Genomic DNA, 18,744 nt, shown 5'->3' with positions numbered 1-18,744 from the left:
CAGGGGAAGCTGCAGGTGCAGTTTCTGAGACTTGCCACTGACAAAAATCTTGAGACCTGCTGAGGAACTTAGAGAGGAAAAATTTGGGATATCTTTGCATGCTAGCTGCATTCTGCCACATGTACAGGCTGTGGGTGCATCACCCATCCATCTAGATTGGTGGATCTGAGGATACAAAGCTAATATTTTCTGTGATGACGTACTACTGTTACTTATTAGCGTCAGGAACAGCTCTGTGCTACACTTGCATTCAAACTTTGGATAGAGATATCCTGTACCTAGCTGTCTAGAAAACCCAGTGGGAGCTAATAACTGCGTAGCTCCCTGACATCTCCATGTTGGTAGAATGATAATCCTCAAAAACTTTGTTTATTTTAGTGCTGGGGGGGGGGGGGGGGGAGAAAAAAAAAAATCTATCACAGTTATGTCTTTCACAAGTAACACAGAAACAAGAACTTCTCTCTAATGAAAAGTAATAAGCACTGAATAAAGAGACAGGAAAATGACAGTAAATAGGTCTGGAAATTAATTACAGGCACATCTTGCATTATTAGCTATAATTTATCTCAGTTTAATCAATTCTGGAAGGCAGTAGCTCCAGTGTAAAGCAGGAAGATCCCAAATTTAACCTTTTTTTAATTCTGGGAGAAAAAAAAAAATCTACAGTAACTCAAACTGACAGATTTGAACAACCTACAAATAACTGAAGTAATCAAACTGCATTTAAAATAACGCTGCATGTTGGCTAAATAATTTTGAAGTTGTTCCACTAGTTGTGCCTTTGGCTTTATACTCACATGTGTGGATTTTGGAAAGGAACTCCAGAAGTGTTTAGAGTAAATCTTGCTGTGGACTTGAAAGGTGGATTTGCAAAATTTAACTTCAGCGCTTTGCGTTTACCTGGGAGACAATGAACATAAAGTAAACTTTTTGTCAGCAACAAAATATTAAGAGCATCTGGAAATAAACAGAAAAAATGACATATTGTAAGAAAAGTAAAACGCATTTCACAACAACATTAGCAAATCATAGCCTGTGTTAGAGATACAGGAATGGAGAAATGGAGTCAGCTCTCGCCCCGAGGTCTTCCCCTGTCTCATTCCAAGTCAGACACCAAAGCGAGGTGTCCAAAGCACCTCCTGTGACAGCTGGAGTACCAGCATCGGCTACCAGCAGCCACGGGGCACCTCCACACCAGGGCCCTGAGCAGCCTCCACGGACAGCCACTCCTTTAAACAGACCCATGCTGGCAGGCTCAACTTCAGCTACAGTGGCAAAGGGGCCCAACTTGCTCGGCACAGCCTGGGCATGCCACCAGACCCAGGGTGGGTGGCACTGAGGAGGGAAAAGGGCACCTTGGGATGTCTTTTATGTAACACCCCAACCGTAGGAGGGCTGACAGGGTTCCTGACCCTCCTCAGCCTAACGCAAATGGAGTTAACCAGGCCTGAGTGAGGATGGAGGAGATCTGCTGTGCACTCCTTCTGCCAAGTGGGTCGCCAAGCAGAGCAAAATTCAGCCCATCAGAGGGGTGACCAGGTGAGAGAAAGCTTTGCTCTGCAGCCAACTGAGAAAGCATGGGGAAAAAGAAAATAAATAAATAGTAGGGTGGGAGGGGCCCAGGTCACCACTTCAGCCACTGGCTATGTATTTTTCATTGAAGTTGAGATGACCTGCTCAAGCAACAGCAGGATCAGGGACTATGAAGGGAGATGTCCCTTCCCAGTCCTCTCACTGAGCTGCAGAAGATCCTGTCTTGCTCCCATTCAGCCACAGGAAAACTGCACTGCTCTCCACCAAAACACGCCGAGACGGGGACTCCTTCCACCCCACCTTCCAAGGAGCCTGCAACTGAACCCCCCCAGGCTTCCCACTGCTTGGGCGATGTCTTAACAACTCACTACTGCTCATCCCAGGAGGCACTGGCCACCTGAAGCTAGCACAGTACCTGGATTCCTCCAACAACCTTCCTTTGCCTGAACCCTAGAGCGGGTGTTGCATTCCCAACCATCTCACAGCCCTCCTGGGAAAAGCCAGAAGGCACCATCCTGCTCTGCAGCATTCCTCTACCTTGCACAGAGGTGTTTTGGATAACTCCAAGACCAAAAAAAAAAAAAAAAAAAAAAAGAGAGAAAAAACTAGTTACAGGTCAAAGCACTTTACTACAATTTCAGGGCATGAAATATTACAAGGATCAGAGAATAATTCAGGTTGGAAAGGACCTTTAAGATCACCAAGCCCAACTGTAAACGTAACACTGCCAAGTCCACCACTAAACCATGTCCCTAAGTGCCACATCTACGCATCTTTTAAATACCTCCAGGGATGGTGACTCAACCACTTCCCTGGGCAGCCTGTTCCAGTGCTTGACAAACCTTTCAGTGAAGAAATTTTTCCTAATATGCAATCTAGACCTCCCCTGGAACAACCTGAGGCTGTTTCCTCTTGTCCTATCACTTGTTACTTGGGAGAATAGACCAACTCCCACCTCACTAAGAAGCACAGAATCATTCAGTTTGGAAAGGACCTTTCAGATCACTTCGGCAACACACATCTAAAACCAGCTTGATAAACCCAACAAACCTCAGAATTAAGGATGCCCTCAAAAGAAATACACACACCCCACAGTCTGGAAGGTGCAGGAAAGTTTGTGGCCAGCAAACACTCATCTGCACCCAGCTGAGGCTCCTTAACACCTGCCATCCCAGACAAGCTCAGCTGGATGCCAAGTTATAGGTTCAGATGTAGTTGGGTTAAGTTCTGCCCTGAGGTCTCGCTGCACAGGTGCTGCTGCTGGCATTACCCGACCTACAGCACATTGAGCTCCGCAGCAAGACTCCTATCACTCCCTGTTTGTGATTTCCACATAGAGATGACCACCTATTTCCTCTATCATACCTTTTACTTTTAAATTGCTGGTACATACTTTCAGTTTTGATCCTGCTGCAATACAATAATCTGGAAGTATCTGCATACAGGTTGCATTTTCTAAATATCACCTAATTTGTTACACAAACACCACACAAGAAACTTGTACAAAATCCAACAGCGTGAAAACAATTATCCAAAGCTTTGTATCAACCACCTAAAATAAACAACACATCACTATTTTTTGGTGACAATTCAACAGCAGATTTCCATAAGGTCCCAGTCAATGACACTGGGCCTTTCATCACTAATAATGGTGGAAAACAGGGAAAGCGAGGATGCCCAGTCTGGGTACAACTGGTTTGGGTGAGGACTGCTGCAGCACAGAGCTAAACACTCCCAATGGATCCTTCTTGGGTATGGTACCCAAAACCAGATGGCACAGTAGGGTCTAGGCTGCAGCACTACAGGGAGACAAACAATAAAATACTTGTTTTTAAAAATCCTGAGCACACTGCAACAAGGTAAGCAATGAATGGCTTACTCCTTTCAAGAGTAAAAGTATAGATCTGTCCATCAGAATATGGAGAAACACCACTGCTGGTGCTGAAAGCTGGTCTGCTTTAGGGTACCTTCCCTTTAGTAGCACCCTCTTATTTTGTTGTCTTGTGGAAAAAAAAATATTAAAGAAATAATGTAGTTTAGCAAATGAAAGAATGCCCAAAATATCCATTAATCATCTTGTCTGACAAGCTGACCTCCCAGCACAAGGTTCCACCTTTGAACAATGCTAGCATTTTCAAAACTTCCTTTAATCTTTTTCCTATAAAGACAATTTCTTCCACATGTTTATTACACGTTATTTATTCTCCTGAACAGCATCTAGCTAGAGCCGTAGGGTCCCTCCCCAAGCTCAGCGGAATGGCCTGGTATCTCTAAATTCTGACCAACCTACATCCCTGCCCTTCACTGAGGCAGTCCAGTGCTCTGTAGCATGAGGAATATTTTATTTATGTTACTTGCGTGTACGCAAAACATTACTCACTTTGTGCAAGATGAGACAAAGGACTGCATTTATACACATAGCATAGTCATGAAGATAAGCAAGCCATCCCTCCTGCTCGGACTTTGCCACTCCAAAATCTTCTAGAGTAGGCAGTGCAATAGGAAGTCTATGTAGACAGTGACAGGCAGGCACTGACACAGCAACAACGTGATGTTTCAGAGTGCCAGGTGACAGTAATATTTCATTCTCATTTCAATACTTGTCCATCCACACACACCATGTCCTGACGTCCATTCCCTCTTCCCTGAACCATGGCACACTGCTGCTGAGTGAGTACCGGTGCTACAAACCGTGCAGAGGAGGAAGGATCAGCTGTTGGGTAGGTAACAGAAAGAAGAGTTTCTGAACTGCAGAAGAATCACTTAAGAGAAGCCAAAGAGGTCAATTCGCCCTTACACATGCCCCAGAAACGAAGGAGAAGTTGAACAAAACCAAAAAGGTGGCAAAACCAAAATGAAAGTCTATCACTTCCTGCAGAACTTACCACCCCTCCTTATCTTTCATGTCAATCACCTGCAGTGTTCTGAAGGATCAGACTTTGCATGACCAACAGGAATATTCATAGAATAACAGAATGGTTTGGGTTGGAAGGGACCTTCAAAGATCATCTATTCCAATGCCCTTGCCACGGACAGGGAGCTCTTTCACTAGATCAGGTTGCTCCAAGCCCCATCCAACCTGACTTTGAACACTGCCAATGATGGGGCATCCACAGCTGCTCTGGGGAATTTGTTTCAGTGTCTCACCACCCTTATTTCAAAAATCTATTCAAAACTAACTTTGTAACAATATTGTTAGCCAACAGAGATGCAGAGCAATCTCTATCTCTTGTCTGTCTCTTGAGAAGTCCTGCAAGGCTCCTCCAAAGCAGAAGGCTGCAGGCAGGTCTGCCACCAGCGAGGAACCAGGGGTTTCCTGGCAGGACCCTCTGCGAGTGCACAACCTGTCACTTGGCCACAACACCGCGCCATCGCCTGACCAACCTCCCGAGACCTCTTCTGACGACATCCCTGATGGCGTCTCCCTTCTTACACAGAGTAAAACCAGACTGAGTTCATGACTGCCAAGGATCTGGGGGGTGCCGACACTTACCAACCACGTGCATATGCCTGAAACCTCCCCCTGCTCGTCCGCTCTCCCCAGGTCTGGACAGGCATGGGTGGTGGTGCTGGGCAGGTACCGGCAGATAACGGTCATACAGCCCCCGCTCACTCATCCTGTTATGGCAGCAGAAACTCCGCTCTCTGACTGGGTCCAGGGATTTACAGCATTCACCATTCTTCCAGTTTTGTTTTATTCACATGCCTGAAACACTACCCTTTCTTTCACGGGCAATAATACAGCGTCATAAGATTTTCCCTTTCTAACAGCAATGTTAATACAACTTAAAAGAGCATTTGTCTTTGAAGTGGCCCAACAGTGAAAATGACACAATTAACTACAAACTCCTATCAGAAAACCTCCTCTTCTCAAAACCTGCTCCTATTCTTAGTACTTGCAAACTTTATACACCAAGGTTCCTCCTGTTTTCACACTGTGACAACATTTTTTATCACTGTTAAACGTCAGTCTATTGATTTCTATCTCAGCAGGTTTCTAAAAATAGTTTCAATGATGTCGATCCACCATCTAGAGCTGGATTTTCTACAAATCCAGCAAATACAGAAACATAACCTGCCCCTCAAAAGCAAACAGGATGGTTTGCTTTTGCTCAGGCAATGAACAAGGAACATGACCAGGGAGAAAGAGACATCCCGAGAAATGCCAGGAATTTCCATTCAGCCCAAGTCACGTGGAAATGCGTACTGTAAATGAAACACCACATTAAAATGAACTAGAAGTCTGATGAGAGTCAAAGCAAGCTGTCTTCTACAGTAGCCTTTCAAAAATCAAGTACTTCAGCTATATACTCTATGAGTCTTGAGTTTCATCCAAAAAAAGACTTTTGACAGCTCCGCGCCCCTATTCGTGCAGAAACATCACTCAAAACTAACCGGTTTTGCTGGTGACTTTGCTATGCACAGATTTAATTCAGACCACCCTGTTCTGCTATAATAGAGGCCTAGGGTCAACGTTGCTTCTGAAATTCACTAATGCCCCCATCACCACCAAGGTTGTGTGTTCAAAATTGTCCTAAAATGTGCTGCAGAAATATCCACCTTATGTAAATTAAACGTCCTTTAGAAGTTTTGCTAACTTAAAATATAATTCTAATCATCAACCACTATAACATCAACTTCCCCGAGAACTGTAAAATTAAAGAGTACTGGAGAAGTAATGATTTGGAAGAAACCAAAACTGACTTTGGAACATATCACTTTTTCATAAATTAGGTTAATCCGTAAAACCAGACCCGAAACTATGAAGTTTCTTGATGTAGGGTCTTCCCAATTTTGACTAGCGGATTTGTTCAGCTGTATGTAATAGTTATATTCAATCCAGACTATATTTGAATGCAGGATGGCCTTGGCTTTGGCTGAGCTCAAGCGGTAAGGGAATTATTTCCTTATGTTTTGAGGGAATCTAAACAAGATTGTTATGCCAAGATATGCTGCTCTCAGAGAAGAAAAAGACACTGAAATAGCTTTCTGATTGTAAATAAGTTAATCTTTTATCCATAACGATAGCAATCCTTATTTCAAATCACTGCAGTCTTAAAATGATGGTATTCTTGTTCTCAAATCAATTTTTGAAAGGGTGGTGGTGTTTTAGCAACAGGCCGCTGCATGGAACTGAGGGGAGGGAGGGAGTGATCCCTTGTGTCCTGCTACTCCATAAATGCACATCCCTTGGTGTTTCATAGACCATAGCCTAAACGGACACAGTGAAAAGCGGCTAGGAAGCCCTGAAAAGCTTGCACTGGAGACCCACCTACACAATGGCCACAGAAGAAGAATTCAGGCTCATAGCACACATTTGTTTCTTGCTGCACTGGTGAATGGATGCTAGGTTAAGTATGTAATTATTTATGTGCTGCTATCCATCACTAGGATTAATCCAAGCACTTGGCTCTGCATTTATGGTCCCATCACTCTTTTTGAGGCCCCTTTAACACAACCACAGCCAACAAGTCTTCGCACAAGAAGAAATAGCTATCTAGCAGATAATATGCAGTCCAAAAGTATTCATCCAGAGTTATATTCTGTATTACTATTTTTACTTCACCTAGGACATCTATGATTTCTTCAAGCCTCGGAGTCACCTCCTGTTGGAGAAAGCAATCCCAATTTCTTCCTAGAATTTCCTCACCCCCCATCCCTGCATGCCACACCTCAAGAACACTGCTAATGGTATTTGGGTTACGCATAAGAAAATGCTTACTTTCCAAGCAGTAAGATTTTCAAAACAGCAGTAGTTTAATGGATTTTTTTCAAGGTTTCTCTCTTGCAGGGATACAAATTGATCCCTGCCAAAATGCTTTCCGCTTGATTCAAATCTGCAATATCAACCTCTTGTCACAATGTGAACTTGTCTGTCATAGTGCAAAGGTGAATATTCTCTCTGGTCAGAGGCTGAAGTCTCTGCTGTTTGTGGAGTAGCAATATGCCAGGAACCAAGTCTGTGCTTTATTGCCTTACTCTAGTATAACCAGGAAAAAACAAACAAACAAACAAAAAAACCCCCAACAACAAAAAAAAAACCAAGGACAGGAAAATGAGTTGTGGCAGCAAACAGCAGGAAGGATGACCAAAGTATTTGCAATGAACTGTGCAGACTTTTTACTTCTCCTTTGTAAAATTAAAACACGTCAACAAAAAGACAGAGAAAATGGGGAGGAAGGGATGTCAGGGGGCCTGATGGGTTGGGTGATTTTCTTCCATTTGGAAAGGGAGTTGAATGTTTGAAATTATCTTCGTAAGAGAAAACTATCAGGTCTGATCTCTTCCAGGGCATCTCAAAGAAAAGCTAGTACCAGCTCTCACCTGAGACGGAAAAAAATCCCAACAACACAGATCTCTCTGTTCTTCCAACAGCTTTTACTATCCAAGTTGTTAGATCTTGTCTGCTAACAAAATGCTTGCTTTGATGTAGAGACAGCTGAGGAACGTTTGCCTGTGTTCAGAGCTGCAGCCCCACAGCTGCTGGCGTCCTGAATGCACCCAGGATTCACAGCTCGTTATCTCTGTTGCTGCTAGCACAGTACCGCCTTCCCATAGACCCTTCCAACCTACAATCTTGCAGTTATATTTCCTTCCTTTCCAGTCTTGCTCATGGATGTACTCCAACATCAGCACAACTAATGTGGGAACAAAGAGGGTTTCCAGCCTTGCCCTCCAGACAAACCATTTTTCAAGAAAAAACTAGTCAAATTCTGAAACAAAGCACGAAAAACTTCAGCATATAGTGCAGTTATATTTGGGAATCTGAAAGAGGTGGCCTGGGGTTTGAGTTATTAGTTTTAAGAACTGTAATTATAGAAACTTAAGTGTATAGTATTTTCAGTATGTCTGTCTCTTACTGACATTTACTGCCCTTCAATGAAACCTTCCATTTAGTATAATCCAAGAGCATTCAAATCCGAGATGACGATTTTGCACTGCAGGAATGTGCTCAATATGCTCATTTTTAGAAGCCACCTCACTAGAAAGAGCATTTATCCATAATTCACCTACAGCCCCACGTGTGTTCCACTTAGGGAGCACAAGAACACTCAAGTCCAGATCAGCCAGTTCTCTGGAAGGGTTACTGGCCATTACCTTCATGAAACCCCTACACAGTAAAACATTTGTACTAAACAAAATGTTAGCAGGACATCTCATTGATTTAAGGCTAGGAGGTAGCTCACAGTTGCACAGACACTCCCTGCACCAGCAGACACGCACCTCTGCAACTTGCAATACATGATTTATGCTACATCCAACAGCACTTACAACAGCTTCTATAAATACCTCCACTATGAAGCCTTGCTAAAGTAGGTTAGACTTCAAGTGCAAGAAATTGCAATCAGATTAAGATTAGTTCCCTCAGACCAGAAACTCCCAGCAGCAAAGGAGACCTGAGAATGAAGTCTCTGAAATCTCCAAAATCCACCATTAACCTTTAATATTTATTATCCCTGATGCTACCCTGCATGGAAATACCATTTGTATGAATAGCCATTAAACAGAGTTAAAACTACCCAAGTCCCAAGCACAAGTAAAAGTACCCAAAACTCCCAAGCACATCAGCTGTGGTAAAAGAGCTTAAATCTGTGCCTGGACAAGTGTTGCATGCTGAATGTAACAGCACATGGCTGCACACGCGCAGCAAGATGCACAGCAGTGCTTGTGCCAGGCTGCGACGGGCAGCTCTCTGCTGAGAGAGGAGAGCATAGTGCTAGTGTTAGATGGCAGCTTCCCTCCCAAACTGGGGTTCAGGCAATTTCTCACTGGAGAACATTTACCACGTCGCTCATAGTCACAGTCAAATGCCAAGCCTGCTGAAACACCGATGGAGAGAACCTGGAGGGTCCAGCTGTCCCAGGCACCTTCAACCAGCCAGCATGCAGGAGGTGCTGTTGGACCAGACGTCTATGGAAATGGGGCTGCTCTCAAAGCAGCGCTTTGTTTCAGTCACAAATATTGCAAAATGTTCACACTACTCATGTTTGAGGCAGCCGCAGTATAATCCTGCAGAGACTGTACCAGAGCAGTTGTCAGAAGGAAATGGTGACACTGCCCTTGGAAATTTGTTGCAAGGCACCTGGAGCGCCTCCTGATGTAAAAAAATAATAAATTATTTGAAAGGCCGTGCCAGGTACTTTCTCATTATGAAACAGCAGAGCAAGAATTATAAAATGTACTGTAGGGAGGAGGACAGGGGAGGGGTTTGGTTGATTTTTTTTCCTTTTAATTTCAGGAGCTTGTACCTAGATGAAAAGCAAGGACAAAAATCTGCCCTCGAGGCCTTTGCTTAAGGTCAATGGAAAGGATTTAGTTTCTTTGGATAAAGCAAGAAGTATGTTTCCATCATCCCTCTAGATACCTTATGCCAGAAAAGTGGCAATGTCAATCACAGCCTGCATCCCACCGGCTCTAATAAACACCTCATACCCAGCTGCTGAGAGCCCTACAGCCACAGGTTGGGAAGAAAAGCAGGAACCAGAGGACAAGAAGGGGGCTTTTTCCATTTTTAAGGCACAATTATTTTGGGGAGAGAAACTGATGCTGTCCACCTTAGTGTTAGTGTATCAGGTTTTTTAATTCTGAAGACAAAAAAGACCACAAGTGGATCCTGCTGAGGGCAAGAAACAGCACTGGGAGTTAGGAATCACTGTCCTGATGTCCATAGGGAAGGACGAGGAAAGCCCTTGGCCACCAAGCCAGGAGGCATCTCCTGACACAGCAGTTCTGGATTTCCTAAGTGTAATTGCTGAGAACTCTCTAACAGAAGAGAGATCCACAGGGCAGTGACTCACTGACCTCTCAGGTGGAACTAGCAGAGTAAATCTGGACTCATTTAAGAAAAATGTTCCCCAAGATGCCAACAGAAACGAGGGAAGCGTCTGACTCCCACACACGTCTCCCTGTCTTGCCTCTTGCTTTTCTCCCAAGGGCCGCTGTATGGGAGGGTTCCAGCCCTTTGCTCATCAGGTTGTCATTTGCTACCTTTCAGGAAGAGGGAAGCCATGAAAGGGACTTCCGCACTCCGATCCCTGCCTTCCTCCTCCCCACGTCCCTCCCTGTGCCGGTGCTGCTCTCCCCCACTGCAGAACATTTTGCTCCACATCCCCATGGCACAGGTGGCTTCATCTTTGTCTCTCCCTGTTAAGCCTGTTAAACCAAACGGGTATTTTTTGAGCCTCGTATCATCTATGTGGAGGACGCTGCCTGACAAAGTGCTGCTTTTCTACGAGTGGTTTTGGCAGAGGGTCAGCCAGGCTATACCGACCCCGCAAAACACTGCTCCTGTTGCAACTCTTACATTGACATCTCCCATTAAAACAAGCCCTTGGCAGCCTCTGTGCGAAGTGCTACCAGGGGACAAAGACAGGCCATCTGCTTGGATTGGAGCTCGGATGGCACTGCAGGCAAACAGGCAGCAGGCAGGACAGGACACAACCTTCTCCCTGAGCAGAGGTCCAGGTAACCGAAATGCAGCTCAGCAGCACAGGACAAGTCAATGAGGCAGGTAGAGGCAGGCAACACTGGCACCACGTGCCCAGCCAGACCTTAGCCTAAGGATGCCACCATTGCAATGCTGTCTCCTTGCTTCACCTTTAAGAGCAGTGCATGGTGCACACACACGCGGATGCCACCACTGCAATGCTGTCACCTCATTTTACTGTTAAGCCACATGGAGCACACACACATAGAGCATATTTAAGAAAATGGATTAAGTTGTTTTGAAGCAACAACCAGTCAAACTGGGCAGGGGAAGGCTGAGAGGAACATCTCGGGAACCCTTCTGAGTTAGGGGAAAAAGAATAGTTACCACCATGTGTCACCAACTGGTTGAATAACTAAAAAGGTAAAGCAGAGAAAGTGTGTGTGCGTGAAAATGTTCAAGCTGCACTAACTCACACAAATAAAATGTTGGAAACAACTTGTGCTGTGGTGAAGAGACTCATACTGGAGCAAGTTTTTAACATGCTCCAGACTCCACTGGGCAGGGGTAATGCTTTGATCCCAGCATCAGGCTGCTTCTCCACTTGACGACTATTTCCACAAGAAATAATCCTTTGCAATGCAAGGGCAGCAGATCCCCATGGTTGGATCCAAAACTTTGCAATATATGCTTATTTTTCCAAATACTATTGCCTGATATCTGTGCATAGCTAAAAATACACCAAGCCAAATTCTCAATTTAGGATCTGCTTCACGTAAGCCGGTTTCCTTGTTTGTGAGCTCTCAAGTGCCCTGTTCTTTCGAACATCTAATCATTGCTTTTACAGGCTTAAAAAGGAGCTGAGCCTTTCTGAAAGCCTGGTCTCAGCTGCAAGGTTCTTTAAAATATATTTATCTAGCTGCGTTGTTACATTAGGAAAGATTTTGGTCTGGATCTTAAAAATGCCTAGGAACACATGGTCCCAAAAAGCATTTTAGCTTAGTTCTGCTGAATTATAATGGAGGTATGTACAACTTCTAAGCAAGAAATCAAAACACGAGTCTAGAGAACATATAAAGCTTTTAGTTGTCTTTGAAAGTACTTTTTTTTAACTCCTTCTTCAGACAACTTTTAGACACTAAATCCAAGGCAATTTTATGCTAAGCTTCAAAAGCGGTTATCTGTAGACAGGCAATGATCTATTTTTGTATATCTCCAATTTAGAATATCAGAAAAAGATGTTTTAATTCGAGAGGTAAGGGCTAGACCCAAAGACACAGAGCATAAGAACAGCTGCAGTGGTCCATCTAACACAGCGTCCTGCACTCCACCATGCCCCCAAGAAAATGCTAGTGAAGAGAGCAATAACCAACCCCATGACATCCTTCCTTCAGACATTCTCTCAGCCTCCAGCCACTTTCAGCTCAAGGACCTCCTCCGCCAACCATGGTATCCCTGGATATAATAACCGTCACTGGGTTTCACTTTCCTGATCCTATCCCATCCTCTTGTCTCCTTGTGAGCTGTCAGACTCTGTCACACCAGGCTGGCAGGAGTTCACACAACTCAACCCAACACTTGGCTCTCCAGCCCTCAGACACGAAGGCAGTTTGCACAACATGAACCCAACCCAGCAGCTCAGCTACGTGCAGGCTGTCAGAACAGACAGGAGCTGCCACCCATGCCCAACACCCTGTCACCATCCACCCTCTCTCCTTGTCGCACAGGTCCTTCCCTGGCACTTGCATTTGAGACACAACCAGAGTTTGTTGTATTTCCATGGCCCCATCCAGTGCAGCAGCAGCATGGATCTCACCATGGCCACACAACGCGTCTGACTGTCCCCACCGGGTCCCCATATGCTCCTGCCCTGTCTCACAGGACAGCAGATCCTCAATCCTGCAATGGACATACATGACCCAGCGCTAGGGTCTGCCCAGCACGCCTTCACCACGGTCGCGAGCGTCCTGCTACTATATCATAGCTCATCTCTGAGCACCATAACTACTTTGCTTTTCAAGGTATTCGAGAGGGAAAAACAAAGGAAAATTCACACCACAAGGAATGAAAAAAAGCAAAAAACCTAAAAAAACTTAAACTTTTTTACTTTTCATTACTTTGTTCAAACACTTCTTCGTGCTGAAAACCAGCAGAAACAGCCAAACGCATCTGTAAGTCCAATTATTTCTCATCACCAAAATAACGCACTTTTAATGAGTACTTAGAGGCCTTACTAAACATAACACCACTGCACTGCTAACACCAGCTTTTGGGTTCACATTTTTCTTACAGAAAAAAAATGAACATCTTGTGCACTCATAAAAATTCAAGCTTTATGCTGTCTTTCCAAAACCTTCAATATGAATTAGTAATATGCTATAGCACATCGAAGAGCATACGAAGGAGCCCCATTTCACACTGCTGAGACATGGTGGGCAATGTCTAACAATTGGTGTTCCCAACAGAATTTGTAGTTTTAATAGCCTGGCAGCATCAAAACCTCTTCAGAAAGATGCACGGTGATGGCACTCTTGCCCAATGTTTTCATTCACTACCGAAACACCTCAAATGCCAGGAGTGAACCTCGCTGCTCTGCCGCTGTGCTGGAAGGACAGCAAGCAGCAGGTACCAAACCTCTTCCATGCCTCAACTGAAGACTGGCTGCAACAAGGGACTTGGTCAAAGTGCTGTCACCCTCAAGAGCTTGGCAGACTGCTGGAACTGCCTCTAACAGGCCAACAGCTGGCTGCTCTCATAATTTTTGTGGGTATTTACCTATGTGGCAGAAATCTTCATTTTTGTTAGCAAAGATAATATAGATGGAAGTGTTACAACATTTAAATTTCTTCCCAAAGGAAGAACTGGATAGCTTGCACACAACAAACTCTGACTCCGAACCAACAGCCAAGACATCTGCAGCAACAAACATCTGCAGCAATATACTACAGACTACAGCTTTGGTGTATCAGTTGATGCAACTCTAAACAAAGAACTCACATCCGGTTAGTGTAGGGAGGATGGATCTAAGAGGATATAAGAAAATATAGCTACTGATCCTAATATAGCCATTCCTAATGAGAGCAAACACCGTGCAGAAAGTAAGAGTATAAAGAAATGAAGAGCTGCATCACGTTAACCTGCAAAGCAGGAAGCTGATGGTTTTGCAGTTTTCCTTTTCTGTGTGGTTCCAGATGAGTAAAATCTCAGTGTTTCCAGCTAGGACAAAACCGAGCCTCTGAAGACCTTGGCTCCAGCATATGAATCACAGTCAGGAGGTGTAACTTCTGTAAAGAGCTCTGCTCTCCTTCTACCACCCAGCTCAAAGCGTTCTGCTCCTTGACATGCACTTGCCTGAAGGACACACAAACCCATTCCTTCCCCAGTGCAGGAACTTCAATGGCAACAAGTTCCTTTTTATTACTACACCTTCTTTTTTTTACTGTAAAAAAAGTGCTTTTTAATACTATGTATTTATCCTGCAGCATTATTTGCAGGCCCTGACCCTGGGACTTGGGTCTTACTGTGCTTGGCACTGTAATGTCACACCAAAGGAAGACCTGTCATTGCAAAGAACCAGCACAGCAGGATCTCCAATTGCTTCATACCTGGGTTACCCCCAGAAGCAGCAGCCCTGCCTTTTCCCACAGGTGCTCAACCCTGACATTTTTTTTCCCCCAGGTTAGTTTTAACCCAGACTGCTACCCCAACCACCCTCACTGCCAGCTGTTCACGCTACGAGCTAGCACAGGAAGGTGTGAGAAAAGCAACACAGCCTCCTTTTAACACCACCGCTATTTTTCAGTTACCCTGGAACCAGAGTATTAAATCAATGCACAAAACAGATAGCTGTAACCCACCAAACCAGCTACCTCTGCAAGAAATTTCACTTTGCCGTCCCTCTAAGACTGCTGTTTCTTAATTCTTTTCTCCTTTGCATTTTCCTAGTGCTAGACTGCTCTGGGCACAGGAGCACATGGGAATCACACAGTCCACGGCCTTGAAAGCTCACCACTATGCAAATTGCTCAGCATGAACATGGAAACACACTTTGTGTAGCTCATCAAAACCTAACTGATGTAGCCACCATTTCCCAGACTGTCTTGAAATGGGCAGGATGCCACTTTGACCCTCAAGACCCTTGAGAGCACATGGGACAGCAGGTATTGCAACGGGCACGCTGGTATTGCTGCTCAGCACCAACAACTCCCAACTGCTTAGGAGATGGAAGGCATCAACATCCCTGGAGAAACAAAATGGTTCTGGAGCACCTGGCCCACAAGTTACAGCTCCCTCTGGCTGGTAATTTCTGAATACTCCCCATGGCTTCCCTCTCCCATAGAGAAACACTTTCTAGGCACTTTATAAATCCAGCCCAGGGAGTGCAAGCCACGCACACACTGTTTTGAATTTGCATTTACCTAGAAGTCCCACATCTGTGAACGATGCCAGTCAGGATCAAACTGCCATTCTTCTCTTCCTAGTATAAGGTTTTTGTATTCCTACAAGGGGCAGGGGACTGTCTGGAGATGCAGATCCACCCTAATTTTCATTACTTACTTTTGAAAACTCAGCTGAGAAGCACCCAGAGCCTGTGAGAAGTAACATTTACTTGTGCAAGTCATGGCCACTTCTAGCCATCTCTCTCCACTGAAACTTTCTTCTTCCAAGGCTCAAGGACAACAAAACAGAGTCTGAACAAGCAGGGCTATAAATTACAGCAAATAATTCAAATTCCTAATTTATGGAAAAAAGCTGGTAAGAATCACATCAGCTTTATTCTGCTGCTACTTGAGAAACCCCAAGACACTTCTAGAATGAACTGTTTCTAACTTACAAGTGGTCCTCTCACCACAATACATCCAGCAGATGTTTCACGCTTTGCCTCCAGCGAACTGCCAACTTTAGTCCCTGTCGCATCTATAAATGAGCTGTGTTATGTTGCAAAATGTTGTTTTCCCTCCAAAATATATATTCCTAGTTACTGTTGACACTTCTGAATGGCAAAAGAAGCCATTTAACTAAAAGATCCCAATACAGCTGCATACATGAATTAAAATAAATGGTAAATTTAATCTTACTGAGGAATACAACAATTGCACCAGAGTTCTCTATTGAATTAAATCACAGACTCCACCATTTTGTGTTTAAGTTAAATATTAAAATCAATTAAGAACTGAAATAAAGTTTATGTTCACTAATGGAAAGCAGAATTTAGTATGCCATCCAGCACTCGAGCTTTTCAGTGTCATTCTTTTACCAATACAGCCATTAGGAACTGCCCAAAAAATCTAGCAATCATTGAAGGACTCGCTTCCATCCGTCAACAGCATCCCAGCTAACAGTCTTCAAGACAGGCACACACTAATCAACATCAGGATTTTATCCCACCCCACCGAATCAGAAGGTGGGATGGGATTTGCAGTGTGCCTTTTTACTTGGCTCGATGCCAAGGGGCAGATGGCTTATACCCAATTTGCCATGTATGTCTATCCCATCCTTTCCTGAAATGATGTGGGGTGGGGAGCACTTTCTTCACTCAACACAGGAACAACTGTACCTTGCCAGAGCAAATGTCCCACCTCACTACTGAGTCTCCCCATGGCTTACGTGAGGGTTCAGGGCACCATACACAATTGGGCAAACGTACACCCTGCTTCTCAGTACCCTCCCAGCCAGGTATTCACCCACCTCCTCTCCAGAGGTGCTCCCCGTACATAGCAGTACTGGACTGTTCCCTCCAAGAGCTTGTCCGCACTCTTCCTCATCATGTCTACATTTTTAACACCCGCAACACTGTGTACCACAGTTTCCACAGCCTAATTACCCAGTGCAAAAAGAACCACTTCCCTTTGGGTTGGTTTGGTTTTTTTTAACTTGCCTCCTTGCTAGTTTAACCTGATGAGTATCAAATCTTGCATCAGCAGACACAGTGAACAATACCATCGAACTGTTCCGCACATTCAAATATTCACATATTCTTATATTCAAATGTTCCACATATTCTCATATTCAAATGTCCAAAGCACTTTGAAACTTTACCAGATCTCAATTTATCTGTTTTGTTCTTTTTCCTGGGCTATAGCAGACAGCACTGTAATCCACATTGCTTACTTTAAAAAAAAAAAAAAAAACCACTTTTTTTTTTACATAGATTTTCAAAAAAATGTGTGATTCTGTTTTTAAACACAGTCCCAAAATTCAATAAGGTCAGTTTTGCAAATTTAGCAAAACCAGTCTTGTTAAAGCAGGCAACTTCCCCTAAATTATAAAATACATGTCTAAAATTGAAAGGATATTGGATTTGAATAAGCCAGTTTTAACAACTGTTTATGAAGCTAATTAGATAAGACTCTCCTTTGAGTTGTTCTTGAGTTCTTAATTTTTTTATTTCCTCATATCTGATAGTTGGACTGCTTCCATTTCTTATTTTGCCCAAATTTATTCAATCAGAAAGATATAATACAGTAATTTCACCAGCAATTAAAAGCAAAAAGCAGACTTTTTTTGGAACATCACAGCTTTAGCTTTACATATTGGTTACAAAAGAAGAAAAATCATATGCACATTAACTTCTGGTGCCCTATATGTTAAGATTCATGGTATAAGAGAAAATTATTGGTATAAAAAAAACCCAAGGTCAGTATCCTGAAAAGTCTATTCTGATCTATACTAGTAAAGAAAATATGCATCAGGAATATCTTCTGACAAAAGTTTCTCAAAGCTATATCTGTCTTCATTTATAGGTCATATGAAAATTGTCACTGAGATGATTAAATCTGAGTTCTGGTTCCTCATCATCAAAGAGGCCAGTGATGCAAACCTAACCCTGCTCTGGACTAGGACCCAGCTGGGAGCTTGGTGCCTGGACCCCTGCCTGTAGTCCTGGTGCCGGAGCACGTTTCACCTGCGGAATGAAGAACTGGCCCTTTGGCAAACGTCACCCTTACTGACCTACTCACTGGCCCTGCACCAGGGTCCTCTCCTTCATCCTTCTCCATTTTCTTGGGAGCACGCTACCCTCCTCTTTTACTCAGAATACTCTTGAACAACACATATAGTACCCATTAAACCCCGTAAATACGACCTGTCAAGTACAGGATACGCAGTAAACTGTATAACATGCATGCTTTTGTTGCTTTTAGACAACATGATGTTTTATTCCACATTTAAGTCTCACATGTCCCTTGAAGGGCACTTTGTACCCAACACATGATTTGGTAAATACTGCTTCAGAAAGATTAGCAAGCTGGTGCTCAAAAGCATGAAAAGTTACACAAAGTTGATTCATTATCAAAACAAAACCAGAGAAAGTAGCTGAAGTGAAGCCTAATAAATGCACAGCTCTTGCTGCCATGGAAATACAATGGCTCTCACTCTAAAAAATGTCATTGCACACACGCACAGTATTTTTTTAAGAAAGTAGCCAAAACACTGAAACAGCTAGTCTACAAAAATGTACTGGTTCATGGCATTCCTTTAATGCTACACAGCTTCTTAGGAGGAGAAATAAAATTACACTGGGAAGCGATCTTAATATCAAAGTCTGGGAAACAAACTTCCAACAGTTTTGAGGTTTGCAACCCCAAAAGAAACAGTAAGAAAATACAAAAGAACAGGCCCTCAGCCTTTCCTTTTTGCTTTACGGACTTGTCAGCAAAACATAAATAGGAAAGAAGAACCCCTGGGAACAGTGTACCCTCAGGAGAGGCCAGATGCTGGGTGCAGGCAGGAGCCCAGCTACAGCAAAACAGAGAAATCGCTTGGGCTGTTGCCTGGGCAAGAAA

At 43.8% G+C, this 18,744-nt stretch overlaps 1 protein-coding gene across 2 annotated transcripts in view; it reads right to left on the bottom strand.

The window, feature by feature from the left end:
* Positions 1 to 18,744, bottom strand: part of MAP2K4 (mitogen-activated protein kinase kinase 4) — a 105,793-nt gene that overhangs the window by 65,037 nt on the left and 22,012 nt on the right. For both annotated transcript variants that reach the window (XM_075044834.1, XM_075044835.1), the window contains exon 2: positions 798 to 900. In XM_075044834.1, coding sequence (XP_074900935.1) covers positions 798 to 900 — 103 coding nt within the window. The remainder of the gene's footprint in view (positions 1 to 797; positions 901 to 18,744) is intronic.

Source organism: Buteo buteo, chromosome 13 (assembly GCF_964188355.1).
Source record: "Buteo buteo chromosome 13, bButBut1.hap1.1, whole genome shotgun sequence".
Lineage (NCBI taxonomy): Eukaryota > Metazoa > Chordata > Aves > Accipitriformes > Accipitridae > Buteo > Buteo buteo.
The sequence above is the reverse complement of the archived record's forward strand: the minus strand, read 5'-3'. Positions and strand labels throughout refer to the sequence as shown.